The 19,735-nt window shown below is 38.9% G+C and overlaps 1 protein-coding gene across 3 annotated transcripts in view; it reads left to right on the top strand.

Annotated features, from left to right (window-relative positions):
* Positions 1–19,735, top strand: part of Styk1 (serine/threonine/tyrosine kinase 1) — a 53,930-nt gene that overhangs the window by 29,664 nt on the left and 4,531 nt on the right. For all 3 annotated transcript variants that reach the window (XM_047548090.1, XM_047548089.1, XM_047548088.1), the window contains exons 2-7: positions 783–936; positions 1,373–1,507; positions 11,372–11,638; positions 12,332–12,513; positions 14,023–14,106; positions 17,237–17,445. In XM_047548090.1, the coding sequence (XP_047404046.1) occupies positions 873–936; positions 1,373–1,507; positions 11,372–11,638; positions 12,332–12,513; positions 14,023–14,106; positions 17,237–17,445 (941 nt within the window). In that variant the 5' untranslated portion in view covers positions 783–872. The remainder of the gene's footprint in view (positions 1–782; positions 937–1,372; positions 1,508–11,371; positions 11,639–12,331; positions 12,514–14,022; positions 14,107–17,236; positions 17,446–19,735) is intronic.

The following is a 19,735-nucleotide window of genomic DNA, read 5'->3' as shown; positions in this document are numbered from 1 at the left end:
CCTACTGAGCTAATGTTTAATTTTAAGACTTTCTCTCCTTTGCTCTTCCCTCTCCAGGCACTGCTTGTGCTTTTTCTGGTTCCTTTCCTTCTATTAAGGTCCCATTAACTGTGGAAACTCTCTCAATAACCTTTCTTCTTACCTTTGAGGCTTATTAATGTATGTGATTTGTTTATTGATTGTGAGGGTGCAGATGTTTCAGAGAAAGAAAGCAAACACGTAACTCATCTCTCTTGACATCTGACCCTGTTTATTCATTACCTGAATTAATTTTGTATAAAAATGAAATTTTTTGTTTAAAAATGTGATGCACAGGGCAACCCCTATTGGGTCCCCTCTGGCCTTGTGGGAGTTATTTCTATTTGCAGTTGAATAAATTCTACTCTTACACTGAAAGCAAAATGTGATGAAAAGCTAAAGAAAACATGACATGCTTAAAGACTATAGGGGATGTTGATTTTGCCTACATAACCCATGAGAAACAGTTGTTCAAACAGGTGCTATGAATCTGTACTTGAGCATAGTAGCAGAAGTGTTTGGTGGGAAGGGAGCCTTTACAATAATTTCAGTAACAATGGGATGGAAGAATAAGATTAGATCAGGGCTGTAAAGCTGTATAATAGAGAAAATGCCAGAGGGGGAAATAAAGGATTCTTCCCAGTCTGAATATCAGGCAGATGAACTGATATAAGTGGATGGCTCAGAGAGGTAGCTATGTACTTAATTAGTGATCCATAGAAACATTTAGAATTCCTATGTGTGCTTCATTTTTTTCTCCTCAGAATCATTCAGTCTTTGGAAATTACTCACAGATGTGGTTGTGCTCTGGGCATTTTCTGTGGGTCTAGCAGAGAAGTAGCAGCCCTGTAGCAATGGGCGAGAAGAGGGGCATGGCACGGGTGCTACTGGAATGCAGTCTCAGTGACAAATTGTGTGGTAAGTTCAGATGCCACAAATGCCTGTCCTTTGATTTTAGGATTATGGAGACTAAGGTCCAAATAGATTCTAGAAGGAAGATGATTTGATTTCTAGTAGAAATGAATATAGTGGTATTAAAGAATGGGGAGAGATGTCATTGTCTTTCCAGGGTAGGGCAGGGACAGTGCTGGTCAGAGATTCAGATGTGGCATCCTCTATCTCGGCAGGAAAAAATGCTGAGAAAAAGCATAGTACACACTTATGGGTTAAGAAACAGGAACACTGGGGTTTTTGATTAGAATTGCTCCCATTATTATATACATTAAATGTCACTGCAGGGAAAGGCAGAAAAGCCGACAATTTCACCAATGATGGGCTGAGGGGGTAAGGAAAGTTGTGTGGCATCAGGTCAGACTTCTTAATCTTTTTACCTTCCTGTTAATTGCCTGCCCAGTTGTCCAGGAGCAGCAGTATGAAGTGATCGTTGTCCCGACTCTCCTGGTTGGCCTCTTTCTCATCCTTCTTGCAGTCATCTTGTGGCTTTTTATGAGAGAACAAAGATCCCAACAGCAGCGTCCTGGACTTCAAGGTAAAACTCAATCTTTGGGGCTAACAGGGGCTCAGGGAAGATGGATATTAGGAAAAATGTGAGCCTCATTTCAACAGATTCAAGTCCAGGAATCTAGGTACCTTCAATGGCAGAGACAAGGGCTGCCTATTTGGAGTGGAGAGGGGCAACCTCTTCTCTAGGAAGTCAGGAGTTGGAACTCCACAGGTGCCTGTTGACTGAAAGTGAAGTGGCAAGAGAGGCTTCATGAGACCTGTTTCTGTTCTCTTTGTCCTATTGCACTATCCAACCTTTGACTATGTGAATGTCTAAAAATTAAGGAAGAAAATCCAAAAGATAAAACTCAGGGCTTTATTAACATCCTTGAAGGATAATATTCTACTCTTATGATCCATTTTATCCCTACTCTTTGCCTCCAAAATATATAATGAAAAAGGACGGCCTTCCTTCTAGTCTTTGAAGTGCTGGGTGGGAAAGGCTTCCAGATTGTTCCGGACTACCATTGAGCATACAAGGAAAGAATCAGCTCATACAGGAAGCTAAGAGTAAAGAGGAGAAAATTTCCTGACAGTGATATAAAATACAGTGGCTGATCCTTAGTCTTCCTCCAAATTTTATGTCAATTGTTTTATAAGTTCATTTTTATTGAAAACATTTCAAAGGAGTTGTATAAACTCACCACTTCTACTTGTCACATTCTCTTTTTTTGGGTGGGGGTACCAGAGATTGAACTCAGGGGCACTCGACCACTGAGCCACATCCTCAGCCCTATTTTGTATTTTATTTAGAGACAGGATCTCACTGAATTGCTTAGTTCCTCACTTTTGCTGAGGCTGGCTTTTTGTTTTGTTTTGTTTTTCTTTTAATTTATTTTTATTGTAAACAAATGGGATACATGTTGTTTCTGTTTGTACATGGAGTAATAGCATACCATTTGCGTAATCATACATTTACATAGGGTAATGATGTTTGATTCATTCTGTTATTTTTTCCTTTCCCCCCACCTCTCCCACCCCTCTTTTCCCTCTATACAGTCCCTCCTTTGAGGCTGGCTGGCTTTTTAATTTAAAATTTTTTTCATATATGTATATAGGGTAATAATGTCTGTCTCAGTCTACTATCCTTCCCATCTGAAGCTGGCTTTGAATTCACAATCCTCTTGCCTTAGCCTCCCAAGTCTATGGGATTACATTCTTCACATCCTCTTTGTAACCCACAAAACAAGGCTTTTTGTTATATCTATCATTATCCAAAACAACTCTTTCCAAGCTCATTAATGATAGCTAATTTGACGAGTTCATCTTGCTTGACCTGTCAAAAGCATTTGAGGGCTGGGGATATAGCTCAGTTGGTACAGTGCTTGCCTCGTAAGCACAAGGCCCTGGGTTCAAATCCCTGGCACCACAAACAAACAAACAAAAGCATCTGAAACACATTTGTACTTCCTCTTTCTTTTTTTTTTTTATTATTGTATACAAATGGAATACATGTTGTTTCTCTATTTGTACAGAGTCAAGGCATACCATTTGTGCAATCATACGTTTACATAGGGCAATGATGTTTGATTATTTTTTTCCCTTCCCCCCCACCCCTCCCACCCCTCTTTTCCCTCTATACAGTCCTTCTTTCCTTCATTCTTACCGCTCTCCTTATCCCTAACCCTAAACCTAACCCTAAACCTAATGCTAACCCCTCCCACCCCCCATTATATGTCCTCATCCGCTTATCAGCGAGATCATTCGTCCTTTAGTTTTTTGAGATTGGCTTATCTCACTTAGCATGATATTCTCCAATTTCATCCATTTGCCTGCAAATGCCATAATTTTATCATTCTTCATTGAGGAGTAATATTCCATTGTATATATATGCCACAGTTTCTTTATCCATTCATCAACTGAAGGGCATCTAGGTTGGTTCCACAATCTGGCTATGGTGAATTGAGCAACAATGAACATTGATGTGGCTGTATCTCTGTAGTATGCTGATTTTAAGTCCTTTGGGTATAGGCCAAGGAGTGGGATAGCTGGGTCAAATGGTGTTTCCATTCCAAGCTTTCTGAGGAATCTCCACACTGCTTTCCAGAGTGGCTGCACTAATTTGCAACCCCACCAGCAATGTATGAGTGTTCCTTTTTCACCACATCCTCGCCAACACCTGTTGTTGCTTGTGTTCTTGATAATCGCCATTCTAATTGGGGTGAGATGAAATCTTAGGGTAGTTTTGATTTGCATTTCCCTTATTACTAGGGATGTTGAACATTTTTTCATATATCTGTTGATTACTTGTACATCTTCTTCTGTGAAGTGTGTGTTCATTTCCTTAGCCCATTTGTTGATTGGATTATTTGTATTCTTGGTGTAGAGTTTTTTGAGTTCTTTATAGATTCTGGAAATTAGCGCTCTATCTGAAGTATGAGTGGCAAAGATATTCTCCCACTCTGTAGGCTCTCTCTTCACATTACTGATAGTTTCCTTTGCTGAGAGAAAGCTTTTAAGTTTGAATCTATCCAGTTGTTGATTCTTGCTTTTATTTCTTGTACTGTTAAGGAAGTCTGATCCAAAGCCAACAAGTTGAAGATTTGGACCTACTTTTTCTTCTATAAGATGCAGGGTCTCTGGTCTGATTCTGAGGTCCTTGATCCATTTTGAGTTGAGTTTTGTGTAGGGTGAGAGATAGGGGTTTAATTTCATTCTGTTGCATATGGTTTTCCAGTTTTCCCAGCACCATTTGTTGAAGAGGCTATCTTTTCTCCATTGCATATTTTTGGCCCCTTTGTCTAGAATGAGAAAATTGTATTTATTTGGGTTTGTGTCCATGTCCTCTATTCTGTACCATTGATCTACTGTCTATTTTGGTACCAATACCATGCCGTTTTTGTTACTATTGCTTTGTAATAGAGTTGAAGATCTGGTATTGCAATACCCCCTGCTTCGCTCTTGCTACTGAGGATTGCTTTAGCTATTCTAGGTTTTTTATTCTTCCAGATGAATTTCATAATTGCTTGCTCTATTTCTGCAAGGTACATCATTGGGATTTTAATTGGAATTGCATTGAATCTGTATAGCACTGTAGGTAGTATAGCCATTTTGACAATATTAATTCTGCCTATCCAGGAACATGGGAGATCTTTCCATCTTCTAAGGTTTTCTTTAATTTCTTTCTTTAGTGTTCTGTAGTTCTCATTGTAGAGGTCTTTCACCTCTTTTGTGAGATTGATTCCCAAGTATTTTATTTTTTTCGATGCTATTGTGAATGGGGTAGTTTTCCTAATTTCTCTTTCTGAAGATTCATAGCTTATGTATAAAAATGCATTGGATTTATGAGCATTGATCTTGTAACCTGCTACTTTACTGAAATCACTTATGAGTTCTAAAAGTTTTCTGGTGGAATTTCCAGGTTCCTCTAAATATATAATCATGTCATCAGCGAACAGGGATAGTTTGAGTTCTTCTTTTCCTATTTGTATCCCTTTAATTTCTTTGGTTTGTCTAATTGCTCTGGCTAGAGTCTCAAGGACAATGTTGAATAGAAGTGATGAAAGAGGGCATCCCTGCCTTGTTCCAGTTTTTAGGGGGAACGCTTTCAGTTTTTCACCATTTAGAATGATATTGGCCATGGGCTTAGCATAGATGGCCTTTATAATGTTAAGGAATGTTCCCACTATCCCAATTTTTTCTAGTGTTTTGAGCATGAAAGGATGCTGTATTTTATCGAATGCTTTTTCTGCATCTATTGAAATAATCATGTGATTCTTAACTTTAAGTCTGTTGATATGACATTTATTGATGTCTGTGAATGACATTTATTGATTTCCGAATGTTGAACCAATCTTGCATCCCTGGGATAAAACCCACTTGATCGTGGTGCACTATCTTTTTAATATATATTTGTATGTGATTTGCTAAAATTTTGTTGAGAATTTTTGCGTCGATGTTCATTAAGGATATTGGTCTGAAATTTTCTTTCCTCGTGTCTCTGTCTGGTTTAGGTATCAGGGTGATATTGGCTTCATAGAACGAGTTTGGGAGGGTTCCCTCCTCTTCTATTTCATGGAATAGTTTGAGGAGTATTGGAATGAGCTCTTCTTTAAAGGTTTTGTAGAACTCGGCTGAGAACCCATCTGGTCCCGGACTTTTCTTTGTTGGTAGGCTTTTGATGACCTCTTCTATTTCATTCCTTGAGATTGGTTTATTTACGTTGTGTATGTCCTCCTCGTTCAGGTTAGGTAATTCATATGTCTCTAGAAATTTGTTGATGTCTTCGAGGTTTTCTGTTTTGTTGGAGTATAGATTTTCGAAATAGCTTCTAATTATGTTTTGTATTTCACTCGTGTCTATTGTGATGTTTCCTTGTTCATTCCGAATTTTAGTAATTTGAGTTTTCTCCCTCTTTCTCTTTGTTAGTGTGGCTAAGGGTTTATCAATTTTATTTATTTTTTCAAAGAACCAACTATTTATTTTGTTAATTTTTCCAATTGTTTCTTTTGTTTCAATTTTGTTGATTTCGGCTCTGATTTTAACTATTTCCTGTCTTCTACTACTTTTGGTATTGGTCTGCTCTTCTTTTTCTAGCGCTTTGAGCTGTAGTGTTAAGTCGTTTATTTGTTGATTTCTACTTCTTTTTTTGAATGCGCCCCATGAAATAAATCTTCCTCTAAGTACTGCTTTCATAGTGCCCCAGAGATTTTGATATGATGTGTCTTTGTTCTCGTTTACTTCTAAGAATTTTTTTATTTCCCTCCTGATGTCTTCTGTTATCCATTCATCATATAATAGTGTATTATTTAATCTCCAGGTATTGGAGAAGTTTCTGTTTTTTATTCTGTCATTTATTTCTAATTTCAATCCATTATGATCTGATAGAGTACAAGGTAGTATCTCTATCTTCTTGTATTTGCTAACAGTAGCTTTGTGGCATAAAATATGGTCTATTTTAGAGAAGGATCCATGTGCTGCTGAGAAGAAAGTGTATTCGTTCTTTGTTGGATGGTATATTCTATATATGTCCGTTAAGTCTAAATTGCTGATTGTGTTGTTGAGATCTATAGTTTCTTTATTCAATTTTTGTTTGGACGATCTGTCCAGTGTGTGAGAGAGGTGTGTTAAAATCGCCTAGTATTATTGTGTTGTGGTCTATTTGATTTCTGGAATTGAGAAGGATTTGTTTGACGTACGTGGATGAGCCAATGTTCAGGGCATAGATATTTATGATTCTTATGTCTTGCTGATTTATGCTTCCCTTAAGCAGCATGTAATGTCCTTCTTTATCCCTTCTGACTAGTTTTGGTTTGAAGTCCACATTATCTGAAATGAGCATGGATACTCCAGCTTTTTTGCTGTGTCTGTGTGCATGGTATGTTTTTCCCCATCCCCTATGGGTGTCTCTTTCTATGAGATGAGTCTCTTGCAGGCAGCATATTGTTGGATTTTTCTTTTTAATCCAATCTGCCAGTCTATGTCTTTTGATTGATGAGTTCAGGCCATTAACATTCAGGGTTATTATTGTGATATGATTTGTATTCCCAGACAATTGACTCATATTTGTTTTTGACATGATTTGGTTTCTCCTTTATTTGGCTATTCCTTTAGGCTAGCTCCTCCTGTTGCTGATTTGCATCGTTGTTTTTCATTTCTTCCTCATGGAATATTTTGCTGAGAATGTTCTGTAATGCTGGCTTTCTTTTTGTAAATTCCTTTAGCTTTTGTTTATCATGGAAGGATCTTATTTCATCGTCAAATTTGAAGGTAAGTTTTGCTGGGTATAAGATTCTTGGTTGGCATCCATTTTCTTTCAGGGCTTGGTATATGTTGTTCCAGGCCCTTCTAGCTTTTAGGGTCTGGATTGAAAAATCTGCTGATATTCTTATTGGTTTCCCTCTGAATGTAATTTGATTCTTTTCTCTTGTGGCCTTTAAAATTCTGTCTTTATTTTGTATGTTAGGTATTTTCATAATAATGTGCCTTGGTGTGGGTCTGTTGTAATTTTGTACATTTGGAGTTCTATAAGCCTCTTGTACTTGGTTTTCCATTTCATTCTTCAGATTTGGGAAATTTTCTGATATTATTTCATTGAATAGATTGTTCATTCCTTTGGTTTGTTTCTCTGTGCCTTCCTCAATCCCAATAATTCTTAAATTTGGCCTTTTCATAATATTGCATAATTCTTGTAGATTCTGTTCATGATTTCTTACCATCTTCTCTGTTTGGCCAACTTTGTTTTCAAGATTAAATAATTTGTCTTCAATGTCTGAGGTTCTGTCTTCCAGGTGTTCTATCCTATTGGTTATGCTTTCTATGGAGTTTTTAACTTGGTTTATTGTTTCCTTCATTTCAAGTATTTCAGTTTGTTTTTTTTTTCAGTATCTCTAACTCTTTATTGAAATGATCTCTTGCTTCCCGTATTTGGTCTTTTAACTGTTGATTGGTGCGATCATTTAATGCCTGCATTTGCTCTTTCATCTCCTCCCTCAATGCCTGCATTTGCTTTTTCATCTCCTCATTTGCTTCCCTGAATGTTTTAATTATGTACATTCTGAACTCCCTTTCTGACATTTCTTCTGCTGTGCTGTCATTGGGTTTTATTGATGTAGTATCTAGGTTTGTTTGGGACATTTTCTTCCCTTGTTTTCTCATATTGGTCAGCTGTCAGTGGGACCCTGAGATATTGCAGATTTCCGCTATTGGCTTATAGTGTCCCGGTAGATTTCCAGTGTATCACCTCCCAGCCTTCAGTAGCCTGATGTCTTGGAGGAATTTGATAATGCAGTGCATCCGAAGAAAGCTGCCCCTAGCCCCCTACTGGTTCCAGGGTTTGGAGCTGGCTCTGTGCAGAAAGGCTTTCATTGGGGGCCTGCACCGTGCAGCTGGCCGTGTGGGAGGAGCCCACTGCCGGAGTGTGGAAGGCTACCTGGGGAAGACTCTAGCTGCCCTGCCCTGCTCTGATAAGCCACCTCTGTCTGTGCCTGCCACCCGGGCCTTTTACCCAGTGGGCAGACTCACCCGTGGCTCTATTTCAGTTCGAGTCTCTCAATGCCTCCCCTTCTTAACTCCTGGGTTCTGGAGCGACTGGGGATGCAGTCACCCTCTAGGCCGCCATCTTGGATCGCCCTGTGGAAAGAACCTGCGGCCGGAGTGGGCAGAGCCGCCTGAAGAGGTCTCTGGCTGCCCTGCCCTGATCCCAGAGGCTGCTTGCAGATCGAAGCTCTCCGTTGGTTCGGGGACTTGTGGCTGATTCTATGTAGAAAGCCTCTCACAGGGCGGTCTGCTCCGAGAAGCTAGCCTTGAAAGGCACCTCCCACCGCAGGGGTCCAGGCTGCTTGGGGAAGTCTCTGGCTGCCCTATCCTGGTCCCTGAAGCTGCTTGCGTGCCGGAGTACGCTGGGAGTACGCTGCGCTGGCTCTGGGACTTGGAGCTTGTTCTGGTCAGAAAGGCTCTCACTAGGGGAACTGCTCCGAAAACCTGGAGAAGCTGGCTGCGTGGGCGGGGCCCACCACCAGAGTGCGCAGGGCTGCCTGTGGAAGACTCTAGCTGCCCTGCCCTGCTCCGATAAGCCACCTCTATCTGGGCCTGCCACCCGGGCCGAGCTTTACCCAGTGGGCAGACTCACCCGTGGCTCTATTTCAGTCCGAGTCTCTCAATGCCTCCCCTTCTTAACTCCTGGGTTCTGGAGCGACTGGGGGTGCAGTCACCCTCTAGGCCGCCATCTTGGACCGCCCCGTGGAAAGAACCTGCGGCCGGAGTGGGCAGAGCCGCCTGAAGAGGTCTCTGGCTACCCTGCCCTGATCCCAGAGGCTGCTTGCAGATCGAAGCTCTCCGTTGGTTCGGGGACTTGTGGCTGGTTCTATGTAGAAAGCCTCTCACTGGGCGGTCTACTCCGAGAAGCTAGCCTTGAAAGGCAACTCCCACCACAGGGGTCCAGGCTGCTTGGGGAAGTCTCTGGCTGCCCTATCCTGGTCCCTGAAGCTGCTTGCGTGCCGGAGTATGCTGGGAGTACGCTGCGCTGGCTCTGGGACTTGGAGCTTGTTCTGGTCAGAAAGGCTCTCACTAGGGGAACTGCTCCGAAAACCTGGAGAAGCTGGCTGCGTGGGCGGGGCCCACCACCAGAGTGCGCAGGGCTGCCTGTGGAAGACTCTAGCTGCCCTGCCCTGCTCCGATAAGCCACCTCTATCTGGGCCTGCCACCCAGGCCGAGCTTTATCCAGTGGGCAGACTCACCCGTGGCTCTATTTCCATCCAAGTCTCTCAATGCCTCCCCTTCTTAACTCCTGGGTTCTGGAGCGACTGGGGGTGCAGTCACCCTCTAGGCCGCCATCTTGGACCTGTACTTCCTCTTTCTTAAAACACTTTTTCAGGAAAAAAAAATTAAAGTAAATTTCCAAATGATATCATTTTCATTCTTATATATTCAAATATTTTTTCTATTCTGATTCCTGGAACTCCATATTCTTACATTAAATCAACTACTTTGAAGTTTCAATATAATGCACATCTTGTATGAAATATGTCCAAAACCAAGGTCTGAAGTTACCTTACATGTGTTCCCTTCCAACCATCCTCCCTAGCTTAGTAAATGGCAAGTCCAGCTGTCCATATTTTCATCTAAAACCTTGTAGGTATCCATGACTCCCTCTTTCTATCACATATCCAACCCATACGCAAATACTCTCTCAACTCTATCATTAAAGTTAACCCAAGCCAATCTCATCTCTCATAGACTGTAGTAAGATACTCCTAACTGCTTTACCTACTTTTGGCCCTGCCCCTGTCTCCTCAGAGAAACCAGAATGATTCTTTTAAGGCATTCATCAGTCTGTCAATTCTCTCCTTGAGATACCCAATATCTTTCTATCTTGCTCAGAAAGAAAAAAGTCAAAACTCTTTCTATGGTCTTAAATAGTCTGAGTCTCTCTTGCCTTATGTCCTACAACTCTCCAATGATCCTACTTGGCTGTGCTGCACCAGGTTCCTTGCTATTCCTCCAATACATTAAGTATGATCTTTTCTCTGTGTCTTTGCACATCTTGTTCCCTTTGCTACAGTATTTTTTCTGACATCAGTGTGGTTTGCTCCCTAATCGCTTCCATATCTTTCTGAAATGTCATTGTACCAGAAAGACCTTTCTTGATCTTTGTAGATTAAATAGCATCCACTGATGTTTCTTCTTTCGTCATTTTCTCTATAATATTTACTGACTCATTATTATCTACCTGATCACTAGAAAGTAATCTTCAGTTGAATCAGAATTTCACTTATTCCCAACATCTAGAAAAATATCTTATATATGACTGGTGATATTTGTTGAATAAATGGATGAGTTAATGAGTGATGAGAAATTTAATGAAAACAATGAACCTTACTTTTCCAAATGGAAGAAAGTTCATGCCATCTAAGGGAGAAAGTATCAGAAGACTTTTTAAACCAATACTCAAGGAAATATGGAATAATTTGACTTTTAAGATAACTTGAGGAAGGAAGCAAAAGCCACAGCTATGGTAAAGTAGTTATCTATACATTTATTCCAAATTTGGAAACCACCTGACTGACTTAAATGATAGTCTCCATTGCCAGTTACCACTGCCTTTAAGCATCTGTGATTTTGACTCCCTTGTCTCCTGAACTGAATTATAGTCCTGAGAAAGACAGGAAGAAAATGTCATGACTACTTTCCAAGGGTACATCTTAAGTTTTCCTAGAAGTAAAGGGGATTATTATAAAGGTTCAACAAACTTGGTGTTGTTACTCATTAATACAGAGGTATTGGAAGATATCCCTACATTGACCAGAGAGAAAACTGCTAAAAGAACTTCTTGACTAGTTCATTCTAGGCTGGGCTTTTCTGGAGTTCTCAGAACAAGGAACTGGAGGTTGATATCATCTCTTTATTCTAGGCAGTGCTGCTGTGCCTCCATCTAGGAATCCAAGCTGGGAGGCAACAGGACATGGAGGAAAAGTGCTTGTGCCACTTAAGGAGACATCAGTGGAAAGTTTTCTGCGAGCTACCACACCTGCCCTGGCTAAGCTACAGGTGCCCCGGGAACAACTCTCAGAAGTTTTGGAGCAGATCCATAATGGCAGTTATGGGATCATCTATCGAGCCAAGATGTGTACTGGGGATGCTGCTAAGCCCAAAAATATTGTCCTCAAGACTTTAAAAGGTAAAAGGAGAAATGTTAAGACTTCCCTTCACTTTTTACTTTTCCATTGTGAACCCCTAACAGTAAGTATCAGCAGCTTAGCAAACACTAAGATATTTATCAACAAATATTGTGATCACAACTATGTAAAGAAGGAAGCTTGAGACAGAAATGATATTCTTGGGGGTCTTTGTATCCCTAGCTCATCTTTACCTACTGGAGTTGTTAGAACAGACTTTTCCATATTAGATGTTTCTTGGATAGGATTCTGAGGTTGTTTTTTAAAATTTTCTTTCCTGTTTGTATCCTTTCCTGATACTGTATTTCTCCTTCTCTCTTCTCTCTTTTGCTAATACTCATGATATGGACCAGTAATAGTGAGTATATAATAATAGAAAATGGAAAGGATAAACAAGAATATTAATCAAAAGGCCCAGAGAGTTCAAGTGTTTCAATAAGAGCAGAAATTTGCCTATTTAGGAAGATGAAAGCCTATCCATTTCTAAGATATGTGATTCTATGATATCTTTGATAAAGTGTCAGTGACACTGAGCATTATTCTCTTCTAATTGGTCATCTATTTACTTTTTGTCTGCACTTACTCCCCTGAGGGGTCTTGAGAATTACCATCTGAAGTTGTTTCTTGCTCCTTGTCTCCTATTTCATCTATTTTGCTCTTACTGCTCACTGCCCTGGCTCTTCTATCCTCTGCAGAACCTGCTGGGCTCCATGAGGTGCAGGATTTTGTAGGACGAATCCAATTCTTTCAGTACCTGGGGAAACACAAGAACTTGGTACAACTGGAAGGTTGCTGCACAGAAAGATTGCCACTCTATATGGTGTTAGAGGATGTGGCCCAAGGGGACCTGCTCAGCTTTCTCTGGACCTGTCGCCGGGTGAGCAATAGAGAGTAAAGGTGTTAGGAGGCCAAGCTTGACCTGGTTGATTAGCTGTTCACATATCAATTAATGTAACAAATGACAAAATATGGGACAATATAATAACATAACCGTAACTGAATGTCAGTGTCCAAGAGAACTCTTTGCAGTAATTGAAGTATTCCATATTTGCTCTGTCCACTGGTAGCCCCGAGTCACATGTGGCTATTGAACACCTGAAATATAGTGGGTATGACTGAGAAACTGAGTTTTAAATTTTATTTAATTTTGACTAGTATAAGTTTAAACAGACACATCTGGTTAATGGATAATATATTGAGCAGTGTGAGTTTACAGTAGGGACTCTTGGTCCCACTTACTAGCTCATAACTTTTGGGAAGTTATGTCTCTGAATCTGAGTTTCTAAATCTGTAAAATAATAATAATAATAAATTATTACAAAAAGCCAAAGACAGGCATGTAAAAACATAGCAGTAATTGGCACTTAATAAGCACTCAAATGCTAACTGTTATAATGATAATTATATAACAATTATTGTTGCTATGATTACAAATCTGTTGTTATTATTTAAGTGTATTTTCTGTAACATCATGTTGGTGTTTCAGGACTGAGAGGGGAAGAATTCAACTTGTAAGCTTTTGTACTTCAAACTCATAAATAAAAAACATAAAATATTCATAATTTTCCAGACTTACATGGCATTCCTCTTCCTTACAATTTCCTACTTCTCTACATAGTCCTTTTTCTGAAGCGCCACTGCTTCCCTAGTTCCTCACTTGCTAACATGTAAGTTCAATATTATCAAACCTTTACAATGTGCTGATCATACTGTACAACCAAATGTATATGAAAAAGGGTTTCTAATGTCCTTCTCATATATTTTTCTTTTTACACTAAACTTCTCTTCTTTGCATTTAATATCCATTTATTCTTCACATCTCATCAGAACCTGTTTCCTCCTCTCCAACTGAATCAGTTCTCTTCATCCCATGCTCAGATCCTCTCTTAACACTCTGTGCAGTTCCTTCATGGCACTTAAACATCTATAACCATTTACTTATGATTATTTGCTTCTAATTCACACAGCTATACAAAATAAGTGGCAGAAAAGTAGCAACTATGTTTATTTTGCTCACTCTGTATTCCAAGGAAACTGGGGTTTTACAGGTCTTCTATAAAAACCAAAATGCATTGAGGTGTGTTGTTAATCACATGGACATAGATACAGTACTCCAGAAAAATTATTGCTTTATTCAGTGGATAATCTTACACATGCTTGTCATTCTTACCCACTGTTCATCTCTATTCTTCGTTATGCTTCCAGTCCAATGAATCACTATGCTTTTCTGCCTATCAGAAAATCTCTCATATCAGACTCTTCATCCCTTTGTTTTTGTGTTTTCTGTAGCTTTCATATATCTGCATTTCAGAGTATATTTATTGTACTAAAAAAATCAAATACATTAATGCCACTTTGAAATAATGTTTTTTCTCTATCTCTTCAGGATGTGATGACCATGGATGGTCTTCTTTATGATCTCACAGAAAAACAAGTCTATCACATTGGAAAGCAGGTCCTTTTGGCTCTGGTAAGACCAGGAAAAATAAAAACAGAGGGTGGATATTTTCTTATTAGCCTAATATTTGGTGCCATTGTTCCCATGTTCAGATTCCCAGATGGGGCATATATTTTAAATTAGAAAGAGATTAGGGGTCAGATAGTCATACACTCATAATTACTTTTAGTCCCTTCTCTATGAAATTATTTAGATAATCTACTACAGGATTAGTATTTCCAGGAAAAAGGTGATCAATTTAGGATTTCTGGAAGGAACAGGAAGAATTTTAAGTTTACTAAATCTTAAAATTTCAAAAGCCAGTGCCGAGAGCTATATGCCCATTTACTTTATACTCTTATTTATCCATGTATTCTTTTAAGAACTGATGGGAAAGGGGAAATTTGGGAAGCAAGTTGGGAGAAGATATGGGAAGAGAAACTGAATGGATGAAAGGCCACAGAACTAGAATACAAATTTGTATCTGGAAAACAAGACAAACTGGTTTGGAACATTTTTGGCTGGAGACATGATTTGATAATGAATGTGATAGGGAGTGTGCATACTTAAAAAAGAATAAGAAACAAGTGAAAGAGGAAGAATGTGAAGGGAGACAGTAGAATCACTCTTTTATTTTAAAACAACCTAAATGAAGAGGTTATAGAACTCTGAGTTTAAAAGAAAATATTTACCTTTACTAGAATCAATCACTCAGGAGAGTTAGATGACTCTATGAAATCACTCAGATAATTGTGTTTAAAATTAGCATTTGTTAGAAAAAAATCAAGGCTCTGTGAAGCTACTCTTTTTAAGTCTTTGATATATTTGGACACCCTAATGTGTGAAGTATACCAGTGATCTAAGCAGAATCAGGAAAAAGTAAAAAAAAAAAAAAAAAAGAAAAAAAAGTAGTGAAGTGAGAAAAGAGCAATTGTTGTATCTGAAGCTCCCATGGGATAAGGGGGTGGGGGCACACATCGTATGGATGAATATTACCTACAGCATTTGGAGTGCTTAGCTGGTATGATCCCTTGGTAAAGTTAGGATGTCAGATTGCAGCCTACCTTGCTTCTGAACCTTAATTGCTGAGGTGCCTAATAGAGCTAAATTGATGAAACTGATGCATTCATCAGGGCCCTGTGTTACCTACAACAGGCAATACCACACAATTTGTTATTTTTAACAACCTCAAAGTCAATACTTTCCTTAATTCTTCTCATTACCATATAATTTCTTTGTTCTAAAACCTCATGAGAGAAAACTAGTAGTCAACTGTTTCCTTCTTCATCAACAACTGGAAATTACAGTTCAATCTTTTAAATTTTTATACTGTCCTTGGTTAGCAATCATAACTTGCAATCTTTATCTCTTTAGTCACACACAGCTTCTCAGTTTCTCCATCAACCTTGAATATATTTGTGCCGGAAGAGAAATAGCCTATAAGCCATTAGTCACTGTGGGTCTCAAATGCTTTGAGGTCTGCACTAGAATCATTTTGATACTTCTGTATAATATAGATTACCAAGTGTCTCTTCCTAGATTATGGTTTAGTGAATTCAGGGTGAAGATCCTATGTTTTAAAAAAGTTTTTAGGCAATTTAAATTTGGAGCTTGACTCAAGAACTATTAGTAGAATACAAAATAAAATGGATTATTAAATAAAAAATAGAATTATTAGTAGAGTTTTTGTTGTATTTTCTATGAATTAGAATACCTTGATCTGGTCACTACCACTTAGTAACTTTTTGGCCTTGTGTAATCATTGAAATTTATCCAAAAGACACTCCCTAAGATCCAAAATATTATTACCTCATTTCATCCAGTTATGTTAGGGAGAAAATAAGATAATATACAAATTTTCCATGAAATCTACTACCTCTTCCAATATCTAACTGGTGGATGATAACTAATCTTCAGTGGAATTTACTAGAAAGTGGTAGTCAGACGATGTTGAACTCAATCCCAGCACTATCACTACCTAACCTTGGACACATCACTATCTCTCAGCCTGTATGTTCATCAACCAAATAGATAAAGAGCAATCAGGTTTGCTAAGCTTATAAAACTGTTGGGACGATCAATCGAGATAATGTATATTGTCAGGGTCCTCTCTGCCACATCTTGTGTGGAGGAAGAAAGGGTTAACTGCCGGAGGAGGATGTTGGTGATTTTTCTATCTATTACCCAAAAAAACTTAACTACTCACTAAACACGCGAGAGCCAATACTCTACTTATGAGAGAGCGGGGTGTGATGCGTCCAGTCATACCAGCTCTGGCCTCTTTACAACAACCAAGTCACCCAACTCTCCTTTATTTATAATATGCAGATAAAATGGGGCAAGGACTGGGAGGAGCTTCTTCTGATGAACAGGATAGGGTGGAGTTAAGGGAGCCATTCTCTTAGGGGGAAAATTCCAGAAGGAGACAGGGAACGACTCCATGCACCACACACTTTCCTGCAGTTCCTAGAAGCCAGGCCTCTGCGTCACATGGCTCAACCTAGTCTGATTCTGCTGAATAAGGACAGCTTCCCACAGTATATAAAGTAAGTTTTGAATTTGATATGACATGGGTTTTAACGTACATTTCTTATGTGCCAGAAACAGTTGAACAGTAGTAATAAAAAGATAAAGGCATTTGCACCCATACTCTAAAAAAGAAAGCAAACATGTAAGTCAAATATCAGCACAAAGGAGCAATTGCTATAATAAAGAATACATATAAAACATGTTGGAATATTATAATAGAAAAGGAGTCATTTTATTGCAGATGGAGTTTGGAATTTGTAAAAAGAGAAGTATCAAATTTTATGATAGTACTTTTGAAATCCTGTATTAAGGATAGGGGTGTAGCTTAGTGGTAGAGCACCACTAACCATGCATGCATGAGCCTCTGGGTCTGATTCTTAGCACTACAAAAATAAATAAGTAAATAAATCTAGCATTAATGTCATTTGGATTATTAGCTCAGTTTGGTCATCTTAAACATAAGGTAAAAATGTCTGATCCATTAGCATGCTTTGGAAGTGATGTCATTATAAGGAGACTTGTTTAGAGTAGAAAGTGCCCTTGTCTTTTTGAGTCTTCCTAGAACTGTCTCTCTTATCTGTGAGCTGAGCAGTGACCTTCAGACAGCTGATTATCTTTGATCCTTTGCTGTCAGGAATTTCTGCAGGATAAGCATCTGTTCCATGGGGATGTGGCAGCCAGGAATATCCTGATCCAAAGTGATCTGACTGCTAAACTCTGTGGATTGGGCCTGGCTTATGAAGTTCATGCCCTCGGGGCCATCTCCTCTGCTCGGACCATCCCTCTCAAGTGGCTTGCCCCTGAACGGCTTCTCCTGAGACCTGCTGGCATCAGAGGAGACATGTATGGTTTGTTCCTGCCCTTTGGATTTCTTCTCTTCACAACCTGGGTATTCTCCTTGATTATTATTGAGTGTATTGTCAGTTATGTCTACAAATGAGATCTATACTTAGAAGTTAGACATACACTCAAGAAAAAAATGTTATGGTACAGAGTACATGTTTGGCCTCTGCTTGCAATCTCCTTTTAGTGCTTTTTCAAGCATTCCTTCTGAATTAGATTAGAAGTTTACATTAGGAAAGAAAAAAATTGAAAAGATTATTTACACCAGTTCTGAGGACTTAATCTAGTAGTTTTGCTTTTACCTAGAGAGTGTAAACCAACTTAACCAGAAGGCCAGTTAAATAAAGAATCCCCAAAGTAAAAATATTCATACCATAAATACTTAACTTTAACTTAAAATATACAGATGTGTATTTATTTATCAATCATTTGAAGATGGGGAACAGCTGCATTTTGGGAGGATGGGGCTTCTAAATGAAGTCATATGTTGTGTTTCCTGTCTAAATAGCACCGCTATAACCATTTGGGATGGTTCTAAGTGCAGTGAGAAACTTGAAAACATTTGCACAATTTGCACACTGGTTATAATTTTTTTTTAAATTTTCTACTGTTCTCACCCACACAATTTTATGAAACCTAAACAAGCTAAAGTTGTTTTGTTTTTCAAAAGGATTACCCAAAAGGGTACCAGGGATTGAACTCAGGGGCACTCAACCACTGAGCCACATCCCTGGCCCTATTTTGTATTTTATTTAGAGACAGGGCCTTACTGAGTTGCTTAACACCTTGCTTTTGCTGAAACTGACTTTGAACTCAAGAACTCCTGCCTCAGCCTCCTGAGGTGCTGGGATTAAAGGCATGCCTACCACACCAGGCTGTATTTGTTTTTCAAACAAGAAAATTATGTTAATGTAAAACATAAAAACACAAAAATAGAACAATCAACGTACAAAAATCAGGGCAAACCCTTCCCAACCTGCTCCCCAAGTTTTAAAGCCTTTACTACAGTTTCCCAAAGATTACACTGTATTGAGAAGTCACAATATTGAATCAGTAAGATAAGAAACACTTTTCAAAAGGTATGTACACAGATATGGGGAGTGAGTGGGGGTGGGATGTATGCTCTATCATTTCAATATCAAGAACAATGCAAAAGGGTCTCAGTGATCAGTCACAGGTTTCTAGAATCCTACCATGTCTGCTAGTCTCCTGTCCACTTTTAAAAGTTACTTTAAAAAAGAATAAAAAGTACACAGACACTTTTTTTTGTATGTGTGTGGTACCATGGGTTGAACCCAGGGGTGCTTAACCACTGATCCACATCCTCCTTTTTTATATGTTATTTAGAGACAGGATCTTGCTAAGTTGCTTAGAGCCTTACTAAGTTGCTGAGGCTGGCTTTGAACTCGAAATCCTCCTGCCTCAGCCTCCCAAATTGCTGGGATTATAGAAGTGCACCACTGCACCTGGCTTACATAGATACTTTCATAAGGCACAGACAGATTGTTGTACAAGTCATTTCATTAGGGATTTGGATAAGACAAATTCCAGGAAATGCCGGAAGGTCACATGTACCTGAGCTGGACTCCCTCTTGCAAAGTTAGGGCAGGGACAGGATCCAACAATGGGGGGTTATTGCTTCTCATTGACCACAACTTTGCACAAACCTATTCTCAACACCACACTTTATTTTATTTTATTTTTAATTTTTTTTAGCAAGGCATTCAACTTACTTTTCAGGGAGACAACATTTATATTTAATAATCCTTTATAATATTTATTTGCTTACATAATAATATACAATTACAGTTATATGTACAAATGGTGTAAACAGAATTGTAAAGAATCACAACTGACTATATTTGCTAACCATATAACTCAAGTGCTTGAAGAAACACAGAGATGCAATGTAGAGTATCCTATTAACCATGAGTGTCATAAGTGGCAGAGGAAATTTAGAACATTAGTTAATATGATGTTAGTTAAGGGCTGGGGAGATAGCTCAGTTGGTAGAGTGCTTGCCTTGCAAGTACAAGGCCCTGGGTTCAATCCCCAGTGCCGCCAAAAAAGAAAAAAAAATGATATTAGTTAAAAACTTCCATCGATGTTTTACTGATATCTACTTTTCAACAGTTACCTGTTGGTAATAAGCTTAGTCATAAAATATTACTCATTTAATGATTTTTATTATAGTGTTATACACACTTTCGAATCATATTGCTTAGGCAAATACCTATTCCAAAAATATATAAAGCTTGGTTTGTTAATATTTTTTCTAGTTTTGGGCAAT

This window comes from Sciurus carolinensis, chromosome 4 (assembly GCF_902686445.1).
Source record: "Sciurus carolinensis chromosome 4, mSciCar1.2, whole genome shotgun sequence".
Classification (NCBI taxonomy): Eukaryota; Metazoa; Chordata; class Mammalia; order Rodentia; family Sciuridae; genus Sciurus; species Sciurus carolinensis.
This window is presented reverse-complemented; position numbering and strand designations above follow the sequence as displayed.